The sequence below is a fragment of the Phaenicophaeus curvirostris genome, chromosome 29 (genome assembly GCF_032191515.1).
Source record: "Phaenicophaeus curvirostris isolate KB17595 chromosome 29, BPBGC_Pcur_1.0, whole genome shotgun sequence".
Taxonomy (NCBI): Eukaryota; Metazoa; Chordata; class Aves; order Cuculiformes; family Cuculidae; genus Phaenicophaeus; species Phaenicophaeus curvirostris.
Genome location: NC_091420.1, coordinates 1,292,499 through 1,314,343, shown reverse-complemented (window position 1 = coordinate 1,314,343; position 21,845 = coordinate 1,292,499). Strand labels below are relative to the sequence as shown.

Below are 21,845 nucleotides of genomic sequence, written 5' to 3'. Positions count from 1 at the left end.
TGCTGGTGTACTGGGATGTTGGGGTGCGGGGATGCTGGGTCACGGAGCGGCCGAAGGACCTAGACCCAGATGTCAGAGGTGCAGTCCCCGCCTGGGTACCGTATCTCGTGTGCCAGGCAGGGCCCATCCGGCTCCTTCCCAAAATCCACCAGGAATCGCTCGTTAACGGCCAGGCCGCCCCGCTCCGTGTCCACGTCCAGCTGCAGCATGACGGAGCCATCCCTGCGGAGCAGCGAGAGTGGGAGGCTGAGGTAGCGGGGATCCTGCCTCCAGGAGCTGCTGGAATCCCGTTGCTGAGCTCTGGGATCCCACCATCATCATCCTCGTTATCCAGGTGTCCATACCTGATGAGATCGGGGTAGAACTGCCGGTCCCATGCGCTGTAGAGCGAGGTGGTGACGTAGAGCCGCTTCCCATCCAAGCTGAGCTGGATCATCTGGGGTCCCCCCGGCACCCTCTTCCCCTGAGAGCAGGAGCAGCCGCGCTGCTGGAGGGTGCGGGACCGGGGACGCCTCCGCATCCCTCAGACCCACAGTGCAGGTGCCATCTCCATCCCAGGGGATGCGATGGAGCAGAACGCGCTCCACCGCGTTCCCACTGCCGCCCAGGCTGGGATTCCCTGGAGACCGCTAAGCTCACCTTGATGGAGAATGGCTCTGGCTGGCTCTGCAGCTCCTCGTCTCTGCAGACAGTGACGGGGCCACCCTTGGAGATGCTGCCACCCACAAAGACCTGGAGGAAACCAAAGACATGGGTGGCTGAGAAGGTGAGGATGTGGCTGATCCCGACCATCCTCGGGAGATGGAAGGAAAGCACCGGGATGTGCCTGGACCCTGCTTCCGCCTCACCTGCCCCACCAGCCGGGGCTTGCGGGTGTTGGAGATGTCGTACTGGCGGATGTCTCCATGCAACCAGTTACTGAAGTAGAGGAACCGGTCATCCAGCGAGATGAGAATGTCCGTGATGAAGCCTTGGGAGGGGACAGCAGAGCTGCACCAGCCTGCAGCAGCACCACAGCATGCGGAGAAGCTGAGGGACCCCTCGGCACCCGATCCAGGGTTGGCACTGACCTGGCATGTCTGGTAGGAGCCATCCCTCCACCTTCTTGCTGGGAACCTGGATCACCTTCTCGGCTGCCCAGTCACCTTGCTGCAAGGCGGGGAGGCAGGACAGAGCACAGCCTGAGGGGCTCAGCATGCATGGCAGGAGCAGGATGAATCCCAATCATAGAATTGTGGGGTCATTAAGGTTGCAAAAGACTTCCAAGATCATCAAGTGCAACCATCAACCCCACCGTGCTGACTGAACCTTGTCCAGAAGTGCTACATCTACATGGTTTGTGAACCTCCCCAGGGATGGGGACTCCCCCATGGCCCTGGGCAGCCTCTGCCAGGGCTTCACCACCCTGTCAGTGAAGAAAATTTCCCTAAGATCCAATTTAAAGCTCCCCATGCTCCCCACTCCAGCCTCTAGGGCTGTAGTTTGGCTGCTTTTCCAGGCATCTCTGGCTCTGCAGCACCATGGGAAGTTGGGCTCTGGGATGGGAGGGAGGGCTCCGGGGCCAAAACCGTGTATAATTTAAGATCTAGATGAGCTGGTTTGGTGAAAGACGTTCTCTCTCCTCACCCAGTTCATCATTACACACAACAGCCACCAAGAACATTGCTTGAGCTGTTGTAAATCCACAACAAAGGGGTAAATAAATCTCCTTTAAAATGAAGTCATTTCAGCCTCAACGCTGCCAGTCGGAACAAGTCTGTTGCTGAGGTTAAACCCCAAGACGCTCGTGTGGATGAGGAGCAGCGGCTGGAAGGAGGGATGCTGCAAGGAGGGATGCTGCAAGGAGGGATGCTGCAAGGAGGGATGCTGTGAGGAGGGATGCTGCGAGGAGGGATGCTGCGAGGAGGGATGCTGCGAGGAGGGATGCTGGAAGGAGGGATGCAGCGAGGAGGGATGCTACAAGGAGGGATGCAGTGAGGAGGGATGCTACGAGGAGGGATGCTACAAGGAGGGATGCAGCGAGGAGGGATGCAGTGAGGAGGGATGCTACGAGGAGGGATGCTACAAGGAGGGATGCAGCAAGGAGGGATGCGAGGAGGGATGCGAGGAGGGATGCTGGAAGAAGGGATGCTGCTAGGAGGGATGCTGCGAGGAGGGATGCTGGAAGGAGGGATGCTGGAAGGAGGGATGCTGCAAGTGCCATGCGGCTTGGTGAGCCCAGGACCAGCCCTGGGAGCACATACCTTTTTATGGCTTTAAACTGCATTATGGAGTCAAAGTGTCTAAGACAAAGAGTTATGGACACGCCTGTTCTCTGCCCCAGTGCATTGTGTTTGTGTTCTCAACCTTTGCAGACTCTTTCTGACCATCTCCGGCTGCAAGGATGGTCTCAATTTGTCCCTGGTTCTTGACGGCTGCAATGCACGAGGAATCCACCAGATCCTCGATGCGGCTGTTTCTACGAAGGGCTTTTCACATATGACACAAGGGTGTGAGCTACTAGTGCCAGGTAGGAGGAATTCGAGTGGTGGGAGTACGGCTGGACAGTCGCTTAGCTATTACACACACTTCTTGTTTCCAAGTGTACAGTCCAGCAAATTAAAACAAAGCCCTTCCCTGGGAAAATCCCATCCTTAGTCAAAGCACCACTCTTAGTGCTCCACCCCGTACTTACTCACTTCCCAACCCATCACCTCCTAGATTCCCTTTCCCTTGCTCCAAAATATGGTGCCTAAATTTGATGTGCTTGCAGTTTATGGGCCACATTTACTTGCCTTGAAAAAATTTGGAGAGGTTTAATTGTGTGTGTTATAGGCCATATTGAAACCCACAAAACTATTTTGAGTAGTGATTTGAAATTTTCTTTGATGAGAGTGATTGGGGCAGGGAATCACATACAGTAAAAAAAGGGGGAATGTAATAAACAGGCTCCGGGACTTGTTCAGGATCCCTGTATCTGGCTGGAAATTGCCTGGAGGAGAAGGACCTGGCGGGGTTGGTTGAACAGGAGCCAGCAGGGGCCCAGGGGGCCAAGAAGGCCAAGGGCATCTTGGCTTGGATCAGACCCGGTGTGGCCAGCAGGGCCAGGGAGGTTCTTCTCCCTCTGGCCTCGGCCCTGGGGAGACCGCTCCTCGAATCCTGGGGTCAGTTGTGGGCCCCTCCCCACAAGAAGGATGTTGAGGCTCTGGAGCGAGTGCAGAGAAGAGCAACGAAGCTGGGGAGGGGGCTGGAGAAGAAGAGGAGCGGCTGAGAGAGCTGGGGGGGTTTAGCCTGGAGAAGAGGAGGCTGAGGGGAGACCTCATTGCTCGATGATCCAGTGGGTCTTTTCCAACCTGGTGATTCTATGATTCTATGATCTCATTTTACCCTGATCCTCCTTGTCATGGGCCATCTGGCTATCCAAGCTGGCCTGGGAGGAGCTGAGGTGACAGTCGTGGAGAGAAAGTACAGGCACCTATTCTGGATGACCAGGTTGGCACCTGCCAAGCAGCAGTTCCCACCTTTCCCTCTGCCCTGGAGGTCATTAGAGGCCCATCCAGAGAGACCTTTCCCCCTGCAGGGAGGACAGAGGGGAGGTAGGATCACAGAATCGTGGAACAGAATGATAGAATACCTGGGTCTTGTAGAAGCGGTGGATGGCGCTGCTGATGGTGCAGCCCACGAAGCCCTCGGCGGCGTCGGGGTTGTGGAGGAAGCGGATCTCCAAGGGCGCCGCGTCCTCGCCCACATCAATGGCCTGGATGTAGGTGTGGGTGGTCCAGTCCCATACGTTGAGGTGGCGGCCGTAACGCCCTGGCAAGGGGAATAGGAGGGGATGCTGTGGGGAGCAGGGGCTCAAGCAGATCTGCTACGCCTTCAGGTGAGTCACAGGTGAGGGACAACGCCACAATCCCTCCCCAGCACGTGCTGGCTGCATTGGATCTTGGGAAAAGGTGCCCAGCATCCAGCAGGGACCGTCTTGCCAGGACCGGGCTGGGAAGGGCGGTGAGACCTTTGAGGAGCTGGGCTGAGATGGAGCTTCACCCTTCATCCCAATGGCCAGAATCCAAGGGGAGACCTCATTGCTCTCTACAACTCCCTGAATGGAGGTTGTGGAGAGGAGGGAGCTGGACTCTTCTCTCAAGGGACAGGGGACAGGGCGAGAGGGAATGGCCTCAAGCTCCACCAGGGGAAGGTCAGGCTGGACATCAGGAAAAAAATTTTCCCAGAAAGGGTCACTGGGCAGTGTCCGAGGCTGCCCAGGGAGGGGGTTGTGTCCCCTTCCCTGGAGGGGTTTAAGGGATGGGTGGACGAGGTGCTGAGGGACATGGGTTAGTTGATTGATGGGAATGGTTGGACTCAACGATGCAGTGGGTCTTTCCCAACCCGGTGATTCTATGATTCTATGATTCAACCCCACACACAGCTCAGCAGAGCTTCTGTGGTCTTTCTTCAGTTAAACTTCTGGTGTTTGCATCTAACGTGCGTTTGCAGTAAAAGGGCTGAGCTTCTCTTTTATAAACACATGAGATCTCTGGGAACTGGTGTGGAACTTTTTTTACAAATAAATTTTCTTGGACAGATTTAGAACCGTGGAATCGGGGAATGGCTTGTGTTGGAAGCCCACCCAGTTCCACCCCCTGCCATGGGCAGGGATACCTCCCACTGGATCTGGTTGCTCAAAACCCCATCCAACCTGGTTTTGAAACCCTCCAGGGATGGGGCAGCCACCACTGCTCTGGGCAACCTGGGTCAGGGCCTCCACCCTCACAGGAAAACATTTCTTCCTAAGATCTCATCTATGCCTGTTAGATGTCAGCTCTCACCACCAACAGAATTGAGCTGAAATTCATCCTTCTCACAGTCCCACTAAGCATCGCTCTCCTGGAGCACTTCAGCAATGTTTTTCTCACCTTTCTTCAGATCCTTGGGGTCAAACCCGTACCCCAGACACCTCGGGATCCCCCATTCTGTGCTGATCAGGACGTTATGGCGTGGCTGGTACCAGAAGTCATAGCCCATCGTGGGGACCTTGTCTCCTTTCTCCCAGTTCCCCTTGATCTCAAATGTCTCCCCGTCCAGCAGGATGAAACCACCTGATGCAGAGACAAAACCCCATGGGTAGTGAAAAGATCGTCCCAGTTAGCAGTTTAAGTGATATAAAAGAAGCAGTAGCAGATGAACCTGCTGAGACCAGGCAGTGGAACGGGCAGGGAGACCTGGACAGATCCTCCAGGGCAGCTCGGGATGTGGGGATGCTTCCTGCTGCCCCAGCACCCACTCCCTGGAGAACTGGAGGGGACTTTGGTACCTTTCCCGCTGCCGGCTGGGTCTCCCAGGGTGCTGATCATGACTTCTCCGCTGCCCAGGCAGTGGGAGGTGTGGGGGAAGCCTAGGTTGCACTTCCAGAAGATGTCTTCTGAGTTGACAACCTGCCGGGAGACCACAGGCACCGTAACATCATCCGTGCTGGGCGAGCAGGGTGCTGGCTGCGGCGCTGAGCACCAGCTTGCAGCCTGGGGCTACCCCGTGGTGCGGCTCTGCAGCTCCTGCTGGAGCTCAGGAGACACTGAGCAACCAGAGGGACTGGGGGACAACAGCCCCACGTCCCACCCCACGTGCCGGCACATGGGGAGGCTGTGGTGCACCCCGAGAGGCTGTGGTGAGGCACCTGCATGCAGGCAGCGTGCCCTGCTCCCCTCCTGTGTGGATCTAGGTGGGAAATTCCGAGAAGTGTTTGCTTGGAAAAGACCTTTGAGATCATTGAGTTCCACCACACCTGTCCAGTGCTGAACCATCCCTGAGCACCTCAACCACCTGGCTTTTAAACCCCTCCAGGGATGGGGACTCCAGCCTCTGACAGGGTTTCACCACTCTTTCAGTAAAGGAATTTTTCCCAACATCCAATCTAAACCTCCCCTGGTGCAACCTGAGGCCATCGCCTCTCATCTCATCACTTGTTGCTTGGGAGAAGAGACCAGCACCCACCTCCCCACAACCTCCTTTCAGGGACCTGTAGAGAGTGATGAGGTCTCCCCTCGGCCTCCAGTTCTCCTTGTTGATTTTTGCTCATCAGCAGTAGAAGGACTACCATCCACAGCCCTCCTGCACTGTCACCCAGCCACCCAGGTCCTGCTAAGCTCTGAAAAACACCCCAAACCCTTTTTTACAGAGCTGTAACCATGCCAGAAGCCACAATCTCAGTCGTTTAGTCTTTAACACCTCCACCATACCTTGAAAAGCCTGGGCGCTCGCGGATCAGTTCCCACATCCACCACGTAGATGCGGGAGGAGATGAAGCTGGGGAGGATCAGGCGGTTGCGCTTCTTGGAGGGGTCCCCAAAGCAGCTGCTGCAGGTGTTCCAGCCCGAGTGGTGCAGCTCATCCCCGACATTGGGCATGGGCAGGCGGTGGATCACCTGTAACACCTCAGCTCTGCTCATGATGCTCATGGAATCATAGAATCACCAGGTTGGAAGAGACCCACCGGATCATCAGGTCAAATCATGGACTAAATCATGGACTAAACCACGTCCCTCAGCACCTCGTCCACCCGGCCCTTAAACCCCTCCAGGGAAGGGGACTCAACCCCCTCCCTGGGCAGCCTCTGCCACTGCCCAATCACCCTTTCTATGAAAAATTTCATCCTGATGTCCAGCCTGACCCTCCCCTGGTGGAGCTTGAGGCCATTCCCTCTGCCAAGGGTGGGCTCGTGGGCAGATGGGAGCTCAGGGCTGTGCTGACCCCTCCACAGGGTCAGGGTGCATTGAGCAAGCTTTGCCCTGCAGTGGGAAGCGATGGGGTGATCGTGTGTGGTAAGGATGGGGTAAGGACTCGATTTCATAGAATAACAGAATAGTTTGGGTTGGAAGGGACCTCAAAGCCCATCCAGTCCCACCCCTGCCATGGGCAGGGACACCTCCCGCTGCATCAGGGGCTCCAAGCCCCATCCAACCTGGCCTTGAATCCAGGGATGGAGCAACCTGGGCCAGGGCCTCCCAAACCTCCCAATGAAGATTTTCTCCCTAAGATCTCATCTCAATCTCCCCTCTTGCAGCTCAAACCCATTTCCCTCATCCTCTCCCTGCCCTCTCTGATCAAGAGCCCCCTCCCCAGCTTTCCTGGAGCCCCTTTCAGTACTGGTAGCACAGGAAGACTTGGAGTCTTCAGAAGCAGGAGGCAGGGATCAGCTTTTAGTGCTCAGTCAGCAGCCTTGGGTAGTGTGAGCGACAAGCCCTGAGCTGCTTTCCAGGCCACTTAGGAACCCAGAGAAAGCATTTGGTACCTGGCAATAGTGCGGAGATTTGGGGTCGACGTCCACAGTGGCCAGGAAGTCAGGTTTGTTCCTCCCAGTGTTCCTGTAGATGCAGGGCACGTACACAATCTCCTCCCGGGGACCTTTCAGTAGAAACATTGCAGGAGCATCAGCATCAGCAGAAACCAGATTTAACAGAGTAGAAAACTTGCAGGAGTCCCTGGCCAGCCTGGATCTCCCTCCCAGGAGCTGCTTTGTTCCCCTTTGCGTATGGGATCTCGGTGTCCCTGTTGTACCAGAGCACCCAGAGGGGCTCTATCTGAAGGGGGCTGCCCTGTGGGGAGATGGACTTGTTTGGATCCCTTGCCCTGCAAGGGCATTTCTGGACTTCAGGGTCCCTAAGGAAGCCCCTGCCCTTGGGATCGTCCTGTGCCTGCAGGGATGTGGCAGCTCAAACCACATTGCATCTCATTTAGAATCACAGAATCATAGAATAACCAGGTTGGAAGAGACCCACCGGATCATCGAGTCCAACCGTTCCTATCAAAGGCTAATTCCTATCAAATATTCATAGCATCATAGAATGCTTTGAGTTAAGGGACCTTAAAGATCATCTAATTCCAATCCCCCTGCCATGAGCAGGGACACCTCACACTGGATCAGGGGCTCCAAGCCCCATCCAACCTGGCCTTGAACCCCTCCAGGGATGGGGCAGCCACCCTGCTCTGGGCAGCCTGGGCCAGGGCCTCCCCACCTTTATTGTGAAGAAAATCATCCTTATGTCTGGTGTAAATCTTCCCCTCTTCAATTTAAATCCACTACCCCTTGTCCTATCACTCCATGCCTTTATAAAAAGTCCCTCCCCAGCTTTCTTGCAGCCCCTTCAGGTACTGGAAGCTTCTTTAAGGTCTCCCCAGAACCTTATTTTCTCCAGGCTGAACATCCCCAACTCTCTCAGCCTGTCCTCGTATGGGAGGTTCTCCAGCCCTCTGATCATCCTTGTAGCCACCTCTGGACCCGTTCCAACAGCTCCATCTCCTTCTCATGTTGAGGATTTCAGAACTGGACACAATCCTCCAGATGAAGTCTCACAAGAGAAGAACAGAGGAGCAGAATCCCCTCCCTCCCCTGCTGGTCACACTTTTGATGCAGCCCAGGATACTGTTGGCTTTCTGGGCTGCGAGCGCTTATTGCCAGCTCATAATTTCCATCATGTCTACATAGGAGAAGACTTAAAAGTACGCGAGAAGCACTTGCCAGGATGAAGACAAAGGCAAGAAGTCCCTAGGCCCCTCTGCAGCCCAATATTCTTCCCAAGCAATGAAGATCCCAACCTGCAGGGCATCCCGCTGGGAACGGAGAAGGCTCTGTCCCAGGGATGTCCTGGCAACAGCATCTCTCCTGTGCTCCCTGCTCCCCACCCAGGAGCTGCTGCCCGGGGGCACACGCTGCTCCCACAGCAGCTGGGAAATGGCTTTGCTCCATGTCTGGAGTGCAGCCCTTGGGGAAGGTCACCAGATCCCACAGAGCATCCTCATCACGGCAGAGGAGCCACGCACGCTCGGCTGTGTCAGGAAAAAGTTCTGTCCAAGCGAGGGCTGGTGGGGAAGAGCTGGGTTGGGAAATGCTGAGGAAGAGGGAGCGGTGGGGAACAGAGACAGGAGATGTGGGATCCTTGGGTTCAATCCAAAGCAGATAAGATCTGTGCCTGTGTGGGTCTGAGGTTTGAGTGTAGGTGCCAAATGCTGAGGGATCTCAAATGCTGAGGGATATGAAAAGCTGAGGGATATCAAACGCTGAGGGATCCCAAACGCTGAGGGATCCCAAATGTTGAGGGATCCCAAATGCTGAGGGATCCCAAATGCTGAGGGATCTCATATGCTGAGGGATCACAAATGCTGAGGGAGCCCAAATGCTGAGGGATCTCAAATGCTGAGTGATCCCAAATGCTGAGGGATCTCAAATGCTGAGGGATCCCATCCCCACAGCTGCAGCAGGACCAAAAACCAGGGTACTGACACAACTCCAGAGCTCCCATCCTCATGGACCTCCTTCCCAGAGGACACCCCAGCATCCCCTCACCTGCACGGGAGCCTGACCTGTCGGCATCTGCATGGAAGAGATTTTGGGTGCTGGATCTGCTTGGCACCACTGAAAAAAAACCAGGGAATTCCCAAGGGAATTTGCCAGAGTCAATGGGATTTGTGCAATGTGCTTTTGATTTAAATCCCTCTCCAGTCCTGCCAGCATGAAGGGATGTTTTAGAGACTCATCTCCTCATTGTCTTCTTGGATCAAAAGTGTTTCAGGCATAGGAATCAGACCATGAGCAAGCGTCAGAGCTCTGCAGGATTTCAAGGATGGATTTGCTAAGCCCGAGAGAACAGGATTAAGGAAGGGAGAGCAGTAAATGATGCATTCATCCATCACCAGCGTTTCAGCAATGCAATAAGGATTCCCAGGCAAAGTGTCCAGACATGTAACGAACCAGCCCGTGAGGTGGTTTTACACAAGGAGTCATCAGGAGCAGAGCACAATGAAAACTCAGGATGGTTCCCTCTCCCTCAGCAGGTTCAGCTCGGTGCCAGTGTCACAGGGTTACAGCAATGCTGCTGCCTCTCAGAAACCTAAAAAATGCTTTGGGTTTCACACAGGGAAGCCACAAGAGACTTTGCTGCAGGCTGTGACCCACCCCAAGCTACTATGAAACCCAAAAAGGTTTGTTTTACACCAAGCTCTCATTATGCAGTTGATGCTCAGCCTCAGGACAGACAAGGAGCAAACCCTCTGCTTCCCTAACGCTTGCTAGGAACATCTTGGAGAGCAGAGTTCAGCTACAATGCCCCCTTTAAAGCCTAGTTTTAACCCTCACCCAAACTGCAGGCAGCACAGGGCTTTTCCCTGCCTGCCTGAGATTCCCACTTGCCTTTCATCGCATCCAGCGGTGAAGCAAAGCCAGGACCGCATCCTCCACATTTCTCTACATGGAGAAGAACAGAAACAAATAGAATCATAGAATCATTGGGTTGGAAAAGACCTTTGAGATCATCAAATCCAATCATACGTGTCCACTACTAAATCATATCCCCAAGCACCTAATCTCCCTGCTTTTTAAATATCTCCAGGGATGGGGTCTCAACCTCCTCCCTAGGCAGCCAGTGCGTGAGAACTCTTTCTGTGAAGAAATATTTCCTAAAGTCCAAAAAAGTTAGACATCAGACTCTTCCTTTAATCCCCTGCTTTGAAAGAATTTTTTGCTGGAGTGGCTGTGCATACTACTGCTCTACAGCAATATCCAAGGCGGAGCAGGATGCCCACGTGCATCCAAGTGACCCCAGAAAGGCTCTGGGCAGCCAAAAAGGCTGGGGATCTGTTCCTGGTGCAGCAAGGTGTGAGGCTCAGAGCCGCTTGGCTTCCCGGTGTTGCTGTTGGGGAGACGGAGGGTGGCTCAACGCATTCTTCTGCCCGGAGGAGGAGGGGAGAAAGTCAAGAAGAAGGGCAGTGTGGCTGGGCTGCTCCTCTGGAGGAGCCTCCATGGGTGCTGGGTGTAGAAACTTCTCCTTGGAGCCAAGCGGGGAGAGAACATCTCCTCACTGTGGGGTGAGGAGAAATGAGTTGAGCCCCAGGTTCCATTCTGGGCTTCTCCTGTCCTTCTCTGGTTTGGCTGCTCTCTGCTGAGAGCATTAATACAAAGCTTTCACACCAAAAGGCTCGTTTCCACCCCGGTCATTCAACGCTTAAGGCACCACCCCATCCTGGAGGTCCCCTGCTTGTTGGTCCCCAGGATGCTGGGATCCCCACAGCCTCAATCTTTTAATAACTACCAAGAAAATGCTCTGAGTGTGGTTGAACCAGTGCTTGTTAGGGAACAACCACGACCGAAAGGAGCCCTGGTCCCCATTCCCAGTGGCTGAGAGGGAGGAAAACCCCAGCTGAATTTTAAAGACTCGGCTTTGCTGCGTCAGCTTCTTATTTGCTTTCATTTTTATTCATTTTAATTCTTATTAATTTATCACTCCTCTCCCTGCTTCCCCCTCAAAGCACCAGGAAACAGCCCCTCCAGCCCACTCTGCCTTCTCCTTAGCTCACTCCTGCAAAACCAAGCTCTGTGCTGACACCCTGACTGTTGCGAGCGCAGCCGAATGAATGAGAAAGATTTTGATTATCACTCTACCTAAACCACCTGGCACTCTCAGTAGCTGGAGAATAGAAACCCTTTCCTGGCCCCGGAAAACACCATTTTCATCCCCACATTTCTTTTTCCTTCATGTTTTCTGGGTGTCACAGTACGCAGAACCACAAGAACCAGCTCTAAATGAGGTGAGGACTCTGGAGCAGAGCCCGTGGCCACAAGGCAGCAAGGCACCAACAGCTCCAAGCTTCTCCTCTTGGGAGTGAGCTGCGGGTAGCGGTGAGTTCTCCTACCTTGGCTGGAGCCCATCGTCTGGGGAATGGTGGAGGGAGAGGATTCCACCTGCATTCTGCTGCTCCGAGCAAGTTGGGAGAGAAGGTGCGGCTCTTCAGGGGTTCAGCTATAAAGGGAGAGGGATGGAGAGAGGAGGGTTTGGGAAAAGGATGCAAGGAGAGGATCCACACGCCCTGGGCTGTGGGAGGTACCAGGGCAGCCTTTAGTCTCTTACGGCACTGGAAAGGTGCAGGGAAGCTGTGTGAGCACTGCAGAACCTCCTCCCCTCCCAGAGGCGAGGGAACCTGGCCATGACTGCCCTGCACAGGGCATCCAGCCTTGCAAACTGGCAAACCGAGGGCTTCAGCCAGAACCAGTGGACAGGCAGCTCCTCTCCACCTCCTGGCCACAAGCAGTGTCTGGACTTGCCCCTTGGGGCGGGTGGGAGCCCCTGGTGAGGGATGGGCGAGCGCCGCGCTCTCAACCACAGCAGTAATTGTGTGAGGCTGCAGATGTTAATCGCAAGTGAAAATGAAAAGTGAAGACTGGGTTTCTTTTAATTGCAGGATGAGTGTTTACTTGTGGGATGTTAATTTGCTGGCTGGGAGAAGGGCAGGAGCCGTGTAACCATTATCCCCCATGACAAACTTGACTGAGTCAGTGCTTGCAGCCCAAGCCAAGTGCCAGCTTGTAAAGGGCTGCACAGGGGTGCTCGGCTGGCACTGGCACAGGGAATCATGGAATCAGGGAATGAGTTGGGTAGGAAGGAACACCAAGGATCACCCAGTCCCCCCTCTGCCATGGGCAGGGACACCTCCCACTGCATCAGGGGCTCCAAGCCCCATCCAACCTGGCCTTGAACCCCTCCAGGGATGGGGCAGCCACCCCTGCTCTGGGCAACCTGGGCCAGGGCCTCCCCACCCTCACAGAAAACATTTCTCCCTCAGGTTGTTTAGCCTGGAGAAGAGGAGGCTGAGGGGAGACCTCATTGCTCTCTGCAACTCCCTGAGAGGAGGTTGTGGAGAGGAGGGAGCTGGGCTCTTCTCCCAAGGGCCAGGGGACAGGACGAGAGGGAATGGCCTCAAGCTCCACCAGGGGAGGGTCAGGCTGAACACCAGGAAAAAATATTTCACAGAAAGGGTGATTGGGCAGTGTCAGAGGCTGCCCAGGGAGGGGGTTGAGTCCCCTTCCCTGGAGGGGTTTAAGGGGTGGGTGGACGAGGTGCTGAGGGACATGGGTTAGTGATTGATGGGAACGGTTGGACTCGAGGATCCAGTGGGTCCTTTCCAACCTGGTGATTCTGTAATTCTATGATTCTATTCTAAGATCTCACCTCAATCTCCCCTCTTGCAGCTCAAAACTATTCCCCCTCACCCCATCCCTCCACTCCCTGATCCAGAGCCCCTCCCCAGCTCTCCTGGAGCCCCTTTCAGCCCTGGAAGCTGCTCTAAGGTCTCCCTGGAGCCTTCTCTTCTCCAGGCCGAACAACCCCAGCTCTCCCAGCCTGGCCTCGTACAGGAGGTTCTCCAGCCCTCACATCATCTCTGTGGCCTTGTCTCCCAGACCCCTTGGACACTTCATCCAAGCGTGGAGCTGTTCTGCACAAGGGGTTGTTTTTCTCCTGGGAGCGTTTAGGCCGCACAAGGGAGCCAGAGTGGTATGTTTGGCCACAGGAAGGAAGACAGCAGGATATATAAAATAAATATATAAAACACTAACATTTATAAGGATCCAGATTATGGATTTTTGCAAGCTTTTCAGGAGGCCTGGCAGACATTCCCAACCACTCGGGGATTTCTAAAATCCTCACCTAAACATTAACCGCAGCTGAAAGGCCTCAGTGGAATGAGACACGTGGAGATCTGGCTGGTGTGACAAGCAGTTTTATTCATGTTTAAAGCACAATAAGCAAGCCAGTGGCAGAAACAGGGGCCTCTGTTCAATAAAAAGCACTTTACATCCTTCAGCTGTGACCACAGTGACCCAGGGACACGAGGGAGGAGCCAAGAGGGCTCTTGTACCAAGGAAGACAGGACAGAAGTGGCCTAGCAGAAAGAAGGGAACTCAGATGAACCGGGTATTTCACTTTTTTTCTGAAAGGCACCGTGCATACACACATCCCTGTGTTGGAGCAACCACCCTGGGCTCTCTTCTGGGGCTCAGCGGCTGCTCTTCACAGAAAACAAGACTGAAACCAGGCCGTGCGTCGTTCACTGATCTGCTGGGAGCAACCCCTCACAGCAAGCAGAGCTCCCACAGCAGAAATTGAGACTCGAGCAAGGAATGGGGACCCCAGACCCAATTGCCCCACGCTCTTTGCTAACGGCTGCGCTACAGAAGAGAGAGAAGAAGGGCACCTTGTCCACGCGCCTAGGCATAGTTCTCGGTGGTGGCGTCCCCGGAGGGGAAGTGGATGGCATGGGCAAGGCAAGCCCCGTTGGGCTCCTTCCCAAAGTCCACCAGGAAGTTCTTGTTGACGGTCAGGCCTCCGTTCTCGGTGTCCACATCAATCAGCAGCATGGCAGAGCCTTCCCTGCCAGGGACAAGAGGGCAGCCGTTACCAACGAGCAAACCATGGCCCTGGTTGAGAAGTCCTGCCCTTCACCCCCTGCTCTGTGTCAAGGAAGGCGTTGGGCTGATGGTTGGAGTGGATGAGCTTTTCCAACCTTGATGATCCCATGAATCTACGGTCCTAACACGGACTCTACAGCCCCCAGATGAGGTGCCTTCCCATTTCCAGTGGAGAGGCCGGGCGAAAGAGGCCCCTGGTCCTCCCAGTTGTTCCTTACCTCACCATATCTGGGTAGAACTGCCTGTCCCAAGTGCTGTAGAAGGAGTCGGTGACGTACAGCCTCTTGCCATCCAAGCTGAGCTGCATTCGACTCGGGCCGCCGCGCAGTCTCTTGCACTGAGGGCACAACCAAGAGCAGAGATGTGACCAGGTTCTTTCTCTCGGCAGCCCGGCATGACCAGGAGCAGAGGAGCAGAGCCAAGCTGAGTAGCTGCCTCCCTCCCAGCATCACAAGCTACAAGAGGCTTCAGACACGGAGGAACCTGCGAACCTTCGGCAGAGAATGAGCCGAGCAGAGCCAAACCCAAAGGACACCGGAGGGCAAAGAGGCTGCAAACTCACCTTGACCACCAAGGGCTCCGGCTGGCATTTCAGCTCTTCATCCCGACACACGGTCACGGGGCCCCCGCGGAAGATGCTGCCTCCCACAAACACCTGCAGGCAAGGCAGGGCAAGACGCGTTGCCCTGGCATCCAACCACTGGATCCTGTGGGGAAACCCATCCCCACAAGCCCTTCTGCACCCGCCTCACCTGTCCCACCATCCGGGGCTTGCAGTTTCTGGAGAGCTCGTACTGGCGGATGTCTCCGTGCAGCCAGTTGCAGAGGTACAGATACTTGTCATCCAGGGAGATGATGATGTCGGCGACGAAGGCTGCGGCACAGAAACACAGAGCTCCAGAGAAGCAGCATCAACAGACAACGCACTGGGCATCGTGTCACCGTGCGCCCCTCTCTGCCATCCCTGTGCTGCACCTCAGCAAAAGGGACCTGCCCGCATGCACCGGCTCCGTTGGGCACAGCAGGATTTTATCAGGGTCTGCAAAGCCCCTGAGCTCCTCCAACAAGCCTCCCGCTGTGGGAGCACAGCACGGCTTTGAGGGACAGTGTTGGGAATTTACTAGTCTGTATGCACAGCGCTGGGAGGAAAAAGAACTACAAGCTCATGGCACACAAACCTGGCATCTTGCACATGATCCATCCTGTCACTTCCTTGGGTGGGATCCGAATCACCTCTTCTACTGCCCAGCTCTCTCCCTGCACAAGAAACACCAGCGGCACAGCGTGAGCCTCCCTGCACCCACCAGCAGCCAGGCTGGGATTCATCCCCCAAACGGATCCCCCAGAGCTCGTCCCAGCTGCTCTCGATGGGTTCCCCTCACACAGAGCAGGAGCAGCATCCTCTCATTCCAGCACCCGTGGTCGAAGCCGGGGCTCCTGCTCTCAGCTAGCCCCCGTTTCCCAACCTCCTGCAGCTCCCACGGCCACGTCTCCCCTGCCTGTGGCTGCAATTCTTGCCTCACACTTGAAGATGCGGTAGACGACACCACTCAGGGCACAGGCGACATATCCCTCAGCAGCATCGGGGTTGTGCAGGAACTTCACAGACAGGGGCATAGAATCCTCTCCCAGGTCAAAGGTCTGCTTCAGGGTGTGGCAGGACAAGTTCCACACATACAGGTGGCGTCCAAAGACCCCTGAGGATAAAGGAGACCAAGTGAGAAGGAGGGAGTCTCCAGGGACGCTCACCTCCCCGCAAAGTGCTCCCATCTAGGGGCACCCAGGGCAGTGGGGAGCCAGAAGCAGCAAAGAAACTGCAGGATGGTGGGAGCAGCAGGAGAAGACATGGCCAGCCTGGCTTAGGGACAGCGGCTGCACGTCCTGCAGCAGCGCTGGGGAACGGGGCTGGGCAGGGACAACTTCACCCGAATGAGTACGGGCTCGGCACTGCCATCCCTACTCCCTCACCCTTATTCAAGTCGTTGGGATCAAATCTGCGTCCTGCAATTCTTGGGACAATTCCACCAGTGCTGACCAGGACGTTCTGGCATGGCTGGATCCAGAAGTCGCAGCCTCTTGGGGGGACATCACACGGGTATTCCCAATTCCCCTTCAGTTCGAAGGTCTCCTTTTCCAGCACGATAAATCCACCTTGATAGAGGAGAGGTCAAGACACATCACACACCCCACTTCCAAACTGGACTGTCTGTTCATGGTGCTATTTGAGGAAAAGTACCTTTTCCATTGCCGGCTGGATCTCCCAGGTTGGCAATCAGGACATCGCCGTTGGGCAGGCTGCGCGGCACGTTCAGGTAGCCCTTGTCGCATGTCCAGAAGACATCCACTGGCTCAATCATCTGGAACATATTGACACATACACACACTTCAGCCTCTGACCTCTCAGCTCGTCTCATAGAATCATAGAATCACTGAATCACCAGGTTAGAAAGGACCCACTGGATCCTCGAGTCCAACCATTCCCATCAGTCACTAACCCATGTCCCTCAGCACCTCGTCCACCCATCCCTCAAACCCCTCCAGGGAAGGGGACTCAACCCCCTCCCTGGGCAGCCTCGGACACTGCCCAATCACCCTTTCCATGAAAAATTTTTTCCTGCTGTCCAGCCTGACCCTCCCCTGGTGGAGCTTGAGGCCATTCCCTCTCGTCCTGTCCCCTGTCCCTTGGGAGAAGAGCCCAGCTCCCTCCTCTCCACAACCTCCTCTCAGGGAGTTGCAGAGAGCAATGAGGTCTCCCCTCAGCCTCCTCTTCTCCAGGCTAAACCCCCCCAGCTCTCTCAGCTGCTCCTCTTCTTCTCCAGCCCCCTCACCAGCTTTGTTGCTCTTCTCTGCACTCACTCCAGAGCCTCAACATCCCTCTTGTGGGGAGGGGCTCCATCTCAGAGCCTTTGGCCAGCGGAGACCCTTGAGGATCTCTTGACCCATGCAGGAGCTTTCATTCCACACATTGAACCAACTCAGGCTCACCTTGCAGAGCTTGGGAGCCCGGCACTCTGAGCCCACATCCACCACGTAGATGCGGGAGGAGATCAGACAGGGCAGAATCAGCTTGTTCCTTCTCCTCGTGGCACTGTCGGGGCAGGCGCAGGCAGTGCTGAACCCCGAGGCGTGCAGCTCGTCCTTGAGGTTGGGCATGAACAGGCGGTGGATCACCTAGGGAGCCAAGGCAGAGTTAAGGGGGCTTGGGGAGCAGGGGGAAAGGGGCCCTAACGCTGCCTCTGGTGCCTCCACTTGGCTGGAGCTGTGACGCCTGCGGAGACACAGGGAGCAGAACCCTGGGGAGATTCCAGCAACAATTCCTCGCACCATGACCATGAAACTCATAAAATGTTGGATAAGAAAGAATTGTGATGATCATTTTGATGGAATCAATGGGTTGCTCTGCAAACTCCACCTAGGGCTGGAATCCAGAATGAGTTAAAATCTTGCAGAAGCCAATATTGGCTTTTAAGTGCATTTCCTTCTAAACTGCTTGAGCAATGGACTCATAGTATCACAGAATCACCAGTTTCGAAAAGACCCACTGGATCTTCGAGTCCAAACATTCCCATCAATCACTAACCCATGTCCCTCAGCACCTCGTCCACCCGGCCCTTAAACCCCTCCAGGGAAGGGGACTCAACCCCCTCCCTGGGCAGCCTCGGACGCTGCCCAATCACCCTTTCCAGGAAAAATTTTTTCCTGATGTCCATCCTGACCCTCCCCTGGTGGAGCTTGAGGCCATTCCCTCTCGTCCTGTCCCCTGGCCCTTGGGAGAAGAGCCCAGCTCCCTCCTCTCCACAACCTCCTCTCAGGGAGTTGCAGAGAGCAATGAGGTCTCCCCTCAGCCTCCTCTTCTCCAGCCTAAACCCCCCCAGCTCTCTCAGCCGCTCCTCTTCTTCTCCAGCCCCCTCCCCAGCTTCGTTGCTCTTCTCTGCACTCGCTCCAGAGCCTCAACATCCTTCTTGTGGGGAGGGGCCCACAACTGACCCCAGGATTCGAGGAGCGGTCTCCCCAGGGCCGAGTCCAGAGGGAGAAGAACCTCCCTGGAGATGCAGAGAACTTGCCCTTGCAGCATTTCGGGACAGGGAATGCCGATCTCCGTGTGGGATGCAGCGGATGTGTTAGTACAGGAGCAGAGAACAGCTCTGACTCTGCAGCACAGCAAAACCTGACAGGATGCCCTGAACCACCCAGGGCCCTGGATGCATTTTCCATGTTGAGGAGGCACCAACAGGGCCTTTCACTGCATGGGCAAAGCCACTGGTACCTGGCCATAACATGGAGATTCGGGGTTGAGATCGATGGTGGCCAAGAAGTCAGGGTGGTCGAAGCACGTTCCCCTGTAGGTACAGGTCACGTAGGCAACCTCCTCCCTGGGAACTGGGGAAGCAGAAAGCTTGGGTTTAGACAGGCCAGGAAGGAAGAGAAAGAAAAGCTTCAACACAGTCTTGGCTAGCATGGAGCTGATTTTTCAGGAGGCTGTGACCTCCCTCCTTGGTCACTGTCAACTGTCTGACCCTGCTCCTGTTACTGACCCAGAGGCGAGAGAACAACAGGAGCAGATCTCCAGGTAGTGACACTTTTCTTCCCTTGGTAACATTTTTCTCTCTTTGGAGAAAGGCTTTGGCAGACCCAGTCCATTACTGGTGGGCTCCACCAACAAGGACCTCATTCCAAATCCCCCCATTCCCAAACACGCTCAAGACGACTTGCCTTTCAGAGCCTCTGGGCAGGTGGGATACTCACAGCGCTGAACTCGGCATCTCTCTGGTTGGGAAGAAGAGAAGAATAAAGTGAGAAATGCCCACGTCCTTCAGAGGTGCCTGTTGAGAAGACCCTGTCCCACCCAACAGACCTACTCCCGTCTCAGCTCTCAAGGTAGGAGAGGCTGCAGAGCTTCTCTTACCCATGCTGGAGCCTTCTGGGTCCTCTCCTCACAAGCAGAGATGATGGAACTGGAGGTGCCGCTCGCTGTTGGCCTCGCTGGAGCAGGTTGGGTGGTGCCGAGGCTGCTCCAAGGGGGCCTTATATCCAAGACCAAGGGGTGGGGGGAGAAGGCAAGCTGCCAAGGGAGGAGCCATCACTCCCAAGCATTTGGGAGGTGCTGGACCAGCGCTGTGGTTTGTTTCCACCTTGCAACCTCCAATCTGGAGGGAAGATCTGCTGCTCCATGCAGGTCTTTTCCTCAAATGCAACCGCCGGTACCTGATCCTGGGATCAGATTGCAGTGACTGCAAATTCCACTGTAGGGATGAGAAACCCAGCAAGATAATCGGCCTCACCAGCAGCCTCCCAGGAATTATGAAGTCTGGAGACATGGGGGCCCCCAAAGGCACCTTTGAAACCTGGACCCTCCATGTCTCTGCCTGAGGACCGAGCTGAAGACGTGGAGTCCCTGCCTTCAGCCAGAAAGGCAGGCTCAGAATTGCCCCTACCCATAACGGAGACATTTGGAGCTCCTGAGGACAGTGAACTGGGATCCAGAGCTCACGGCAGGAGAGAAAGGGTTGTTTAGCCTGGAGAAGAGGAGGCTGAGGGGAGACCTCATTGCTCTCTGCAACTCCCTGAGAGGAGGTTGTGGAGAGGAGGGAGCTGGGCTCTTCTCCCAAGGGACAGGGGACAGAACGAGAGGGAATGGCCTCAAGCTCCACCAGGGAAGGTTCAGGCTGAACATTAGGAAAAGCTTTTTCATGGCAAGGGTGATTGGGCAGTGTCAGAGGCTGCCCAGGGAGGGGGTTGAGTCCCCTTCCCTGGAGGGGTTTAAGGGCCGGGTGGACGAGGTGCTGAGGGACATGGGTTAGTGATTGATGGGAATGGTTGGACTCGATGATCCGGTGGGTCTTTTCCAACCTGGTGATTCTATGATTCTATGGTTCTATAATTCTATGATTCTATGAAGGGGCTCCAGCAGTGCCAACACCAGCAGAGGAGCTGGAAAGATCTCCCAAAGAGATGGAAAAGGCAGCAGGACAGAAATGGGTGCCTCAATCAATACAATCGGTGCGCTTGTTGAAGCAGCTTTTACAAAGTCAAGACGTGCCTGCTGCCCCTCAGGTTTTATCTCTGTACAGGAAATTCATCCTCTGGGAACGAGGAATTTGGGATTTGGGGCAGCTCAGTGCCCAAGCAGTAGCTACGAGCCATCCCCACCAGCCTGGCCAAGGAATTCCCAAACCCCATGGCAGGTACCAACAGTGCGAAGGCACCAGAGGGGTTGGAATTGGATTCAGCTGCCCCAACCCCTTCACGGGAACAACAGAGAGGGTTGGAGAGAAGCTTTTTGGAACTCAGGGTCCCCTCCAGAGATCCCTGGGAGCCTGGTTGCCACCGGGTGCCAAACAGCAGCAAAGAGCAAACACCAAGAGCCATGGAATGTGATTGATTTGAGTGTCACGTCTCGTGGAAGGGCTCCTCAACTAAATTACATGGGCAAATTACACGGGCAAATTACACGGGCCAAGTAATTGCTCTAGGCAGGAATGCAGAATCATCTGACAGAGCCACTAAAGACACCCTCTGATCTCTATCGGAACGGAGGACAGCAGAGCCCATCTCAGGCGTCTAATTAAACTGATTCCAGAGCGGCACTTGAAACACGCAAGAGGTGTTCATGGCATCAGCCAAATGCCTGGTCTTTTCCCTAAGCAAGGAGCATCATCCCACTGAAATCAGCAGAACTCGGGAGTTGTTCAGCAGAAATCCATCCAAGTAGTTTCAGTGGAAGGGGAAGGGCAACCAGGACAAGGATCATTCCCCACCATGGCCAAACACCTCTGTGCCACCAGCCGATGCGTTTTCATTGACACACTGCGTCCCAGGTACAGCACGTTTTTCTACAAGGCAAGGAGAAATTGTTTAATATGGATGAAAGGAGAAAGTCTGCAAAGAAACAACCCAAAGCCTTACGTTATTGACTGTGAAAAAGTTGCGAGACTGGGAAAGAGGGACCACACAGAAAGGATTTCTGTCGTGATATCAAATCACCCGGGTAATGGATGCTTTTTTGGATGGCTTTTCCATAGCATTGAAGCATCCCAGAGCACCCACCTGGGACCTGGAAGACTCCTGCAGAGGAACCTCTCTTGGATGCGAGGAAAACCAGCAAACTAAAGGAGGAAAGGATGTAAAGGGCCAGAAGAAAGAGGCACCAAAGAGCTACACTGCACAGGGAGTCGTTCAGCTGTCCCAGGCCACGCTGGGTTAAGGCACCGGGCTCCACACGGGACCTCAGGGGGTGCCAGGTTTAATGTGTACATGATGTGACCATCTCCAAGGGGTAAGGACACTCAGTGAAGACCATTGCACATCCACACTGGAGACAAGACAGACTGACTGGCCAAAGCCATCAGACTAAGCGCATGACACCTTGGCTCTGTCCCCCCTCACGGCTGTGTGAAAGTTAAACACTCCCATTCCAGTGTGTGAAGCCAGCGGCGTTCCAGAGGTGAAGGACACCGAGAAGCTCCTGGGGCTGAGCCCAGCAGGTTATTGCTGGATTTCTCCTTCTGGGTTATCAACAATCACAGCCCTTATACAGTAACTCTGAAAGGAGCTTGTTTAATAAGCTTGTGCTTCTGAACAGGAGTCGTGGCTCTGCTTTGTGGGACTTTTCACAACATGCCATGAGTTTGGGGCC

The 21,845-nt window shown here is 55.0% G+C and overlaps 2 protein-coding genes across 3 annotated transcripts; both read right to left on the bottom strand.

Moving 5' to 3' along the window:
• On the bottom strand, positions 1-10,181 carry LOC138732132 (methanethiol oxidase-like). Of its 2 annotated transcripts, XM_069878522.1 has the most exons (11): positions 10,160-10,181; positions 7,265-7,377; positions 6,213-6,398; positions 5,291-5,411; positions 4,893-5,075; positions 3,614-3,792; positions 1,071-1,149; positions 849-970; positions 640-732; positions 345-463; positions 1-222 (listed from the first exon to the last, which is right to left on the bottom strand). In XM_069878522.1, the coding sequence occupies exons 1-11, from the start codon at positions 10,164-10,166 to the stop codon at positions 60-62; spliced, it is 1,365 nt and encodes a 454-aa protein (XP_069734623.1). In that variant the 5' UTR covers positions 10,167-10,181; the 3' UTR covers positions 1-59. The 2 variants fall into 2 exon arrangements, with proteins under 2 accessions (XP_069734623.1, XP_069734621.1); XM_069878520.1 differs by lacking the exon at positions 10,160-10,181 and having other exon boundaries at positions 7,265-7,421.
• A 3,602-nt stretch (positions 10,182-13,783) lies between these two features.
• Positions 13,784-19,265, bottom strand: LOC138732133 (methanethiol oxidase-like). Its single transcript, XM_069878523.1, has 12 exons — positions 19,116-19,265; positions 18,923-18,976; positions 18,477-18,589; positions 17,195-17,380; positions 16,446-16,566; positions 16,178-16,360; positions 15,728-15,906; positions 15,388-15,466; positions 14,962-15,083; positions 14,772-14,864; positions 14,428-14,546; positions 13,784-14,171 (listed from the first exon to the last, which is right to left on the bottom strand). Exons 1-12 carry the CDS (start codon positions 19,117-19,119, stop codon positions 14,009-14,011), a joined length of 1,416 nt encoding a protein of 471 aa, XP_069734624.1. The 5' UTR covers positions 19,120-19,265; the 3' UTR covers positions 13,784-14,008.
• Between the last annotated feature and the right edge of the window lie 2,580 nt (positions 19,266-21,845).

What these genes read in the sequence shown, in the direction of transcription:
- LOC138732132 (XM_069878520.1), bottom strand. Translation starts at nt 7,393, where the DNA reads ATGTTTCTACTGAAAGGTCCCCGGGAGGAGATTGTGTACGTGCCCTGC. An exon ending in GAGCGCCCAGGCTTTTCAAG is followed by an intron (nt 5,412 to 6,212) that starts GTATGGTGGAGG and finishes GTCTCCCGGCAG; the next exon opens with GTTGTCAACTCAGAAGACAT. An exon ending in CCCCAAGGATCTGAAGAAAG is followed by an intron (nt 3,793 to 4,892) that starts GTGAGAAAAACA and finishes TCCCCTTGCCAG; the next exon opens with GGCGTTACGGCCGCCACCTC.
- LOC138732133 (XM_069878523.1), bottom strand. An exon ending in CTGCCCAGAGGCTCTGAAAG is followed by an intron (nt 18,590 to 18,922) that starts GCAAGTCGTCTT and finishes CTGCTTCCCCAG; the next exon opens with TTCCCAGGGAGGAGGTTGCC. An exon ending in TCCCAACGACTTGAATAAGG is followed by an intron (nt 15,907 to 16,177) that starts GTGAGGGAGTAG and finishes CTTTATCCTCAG; the next exon opens with GGGTCTTTGGACGCCACCTG.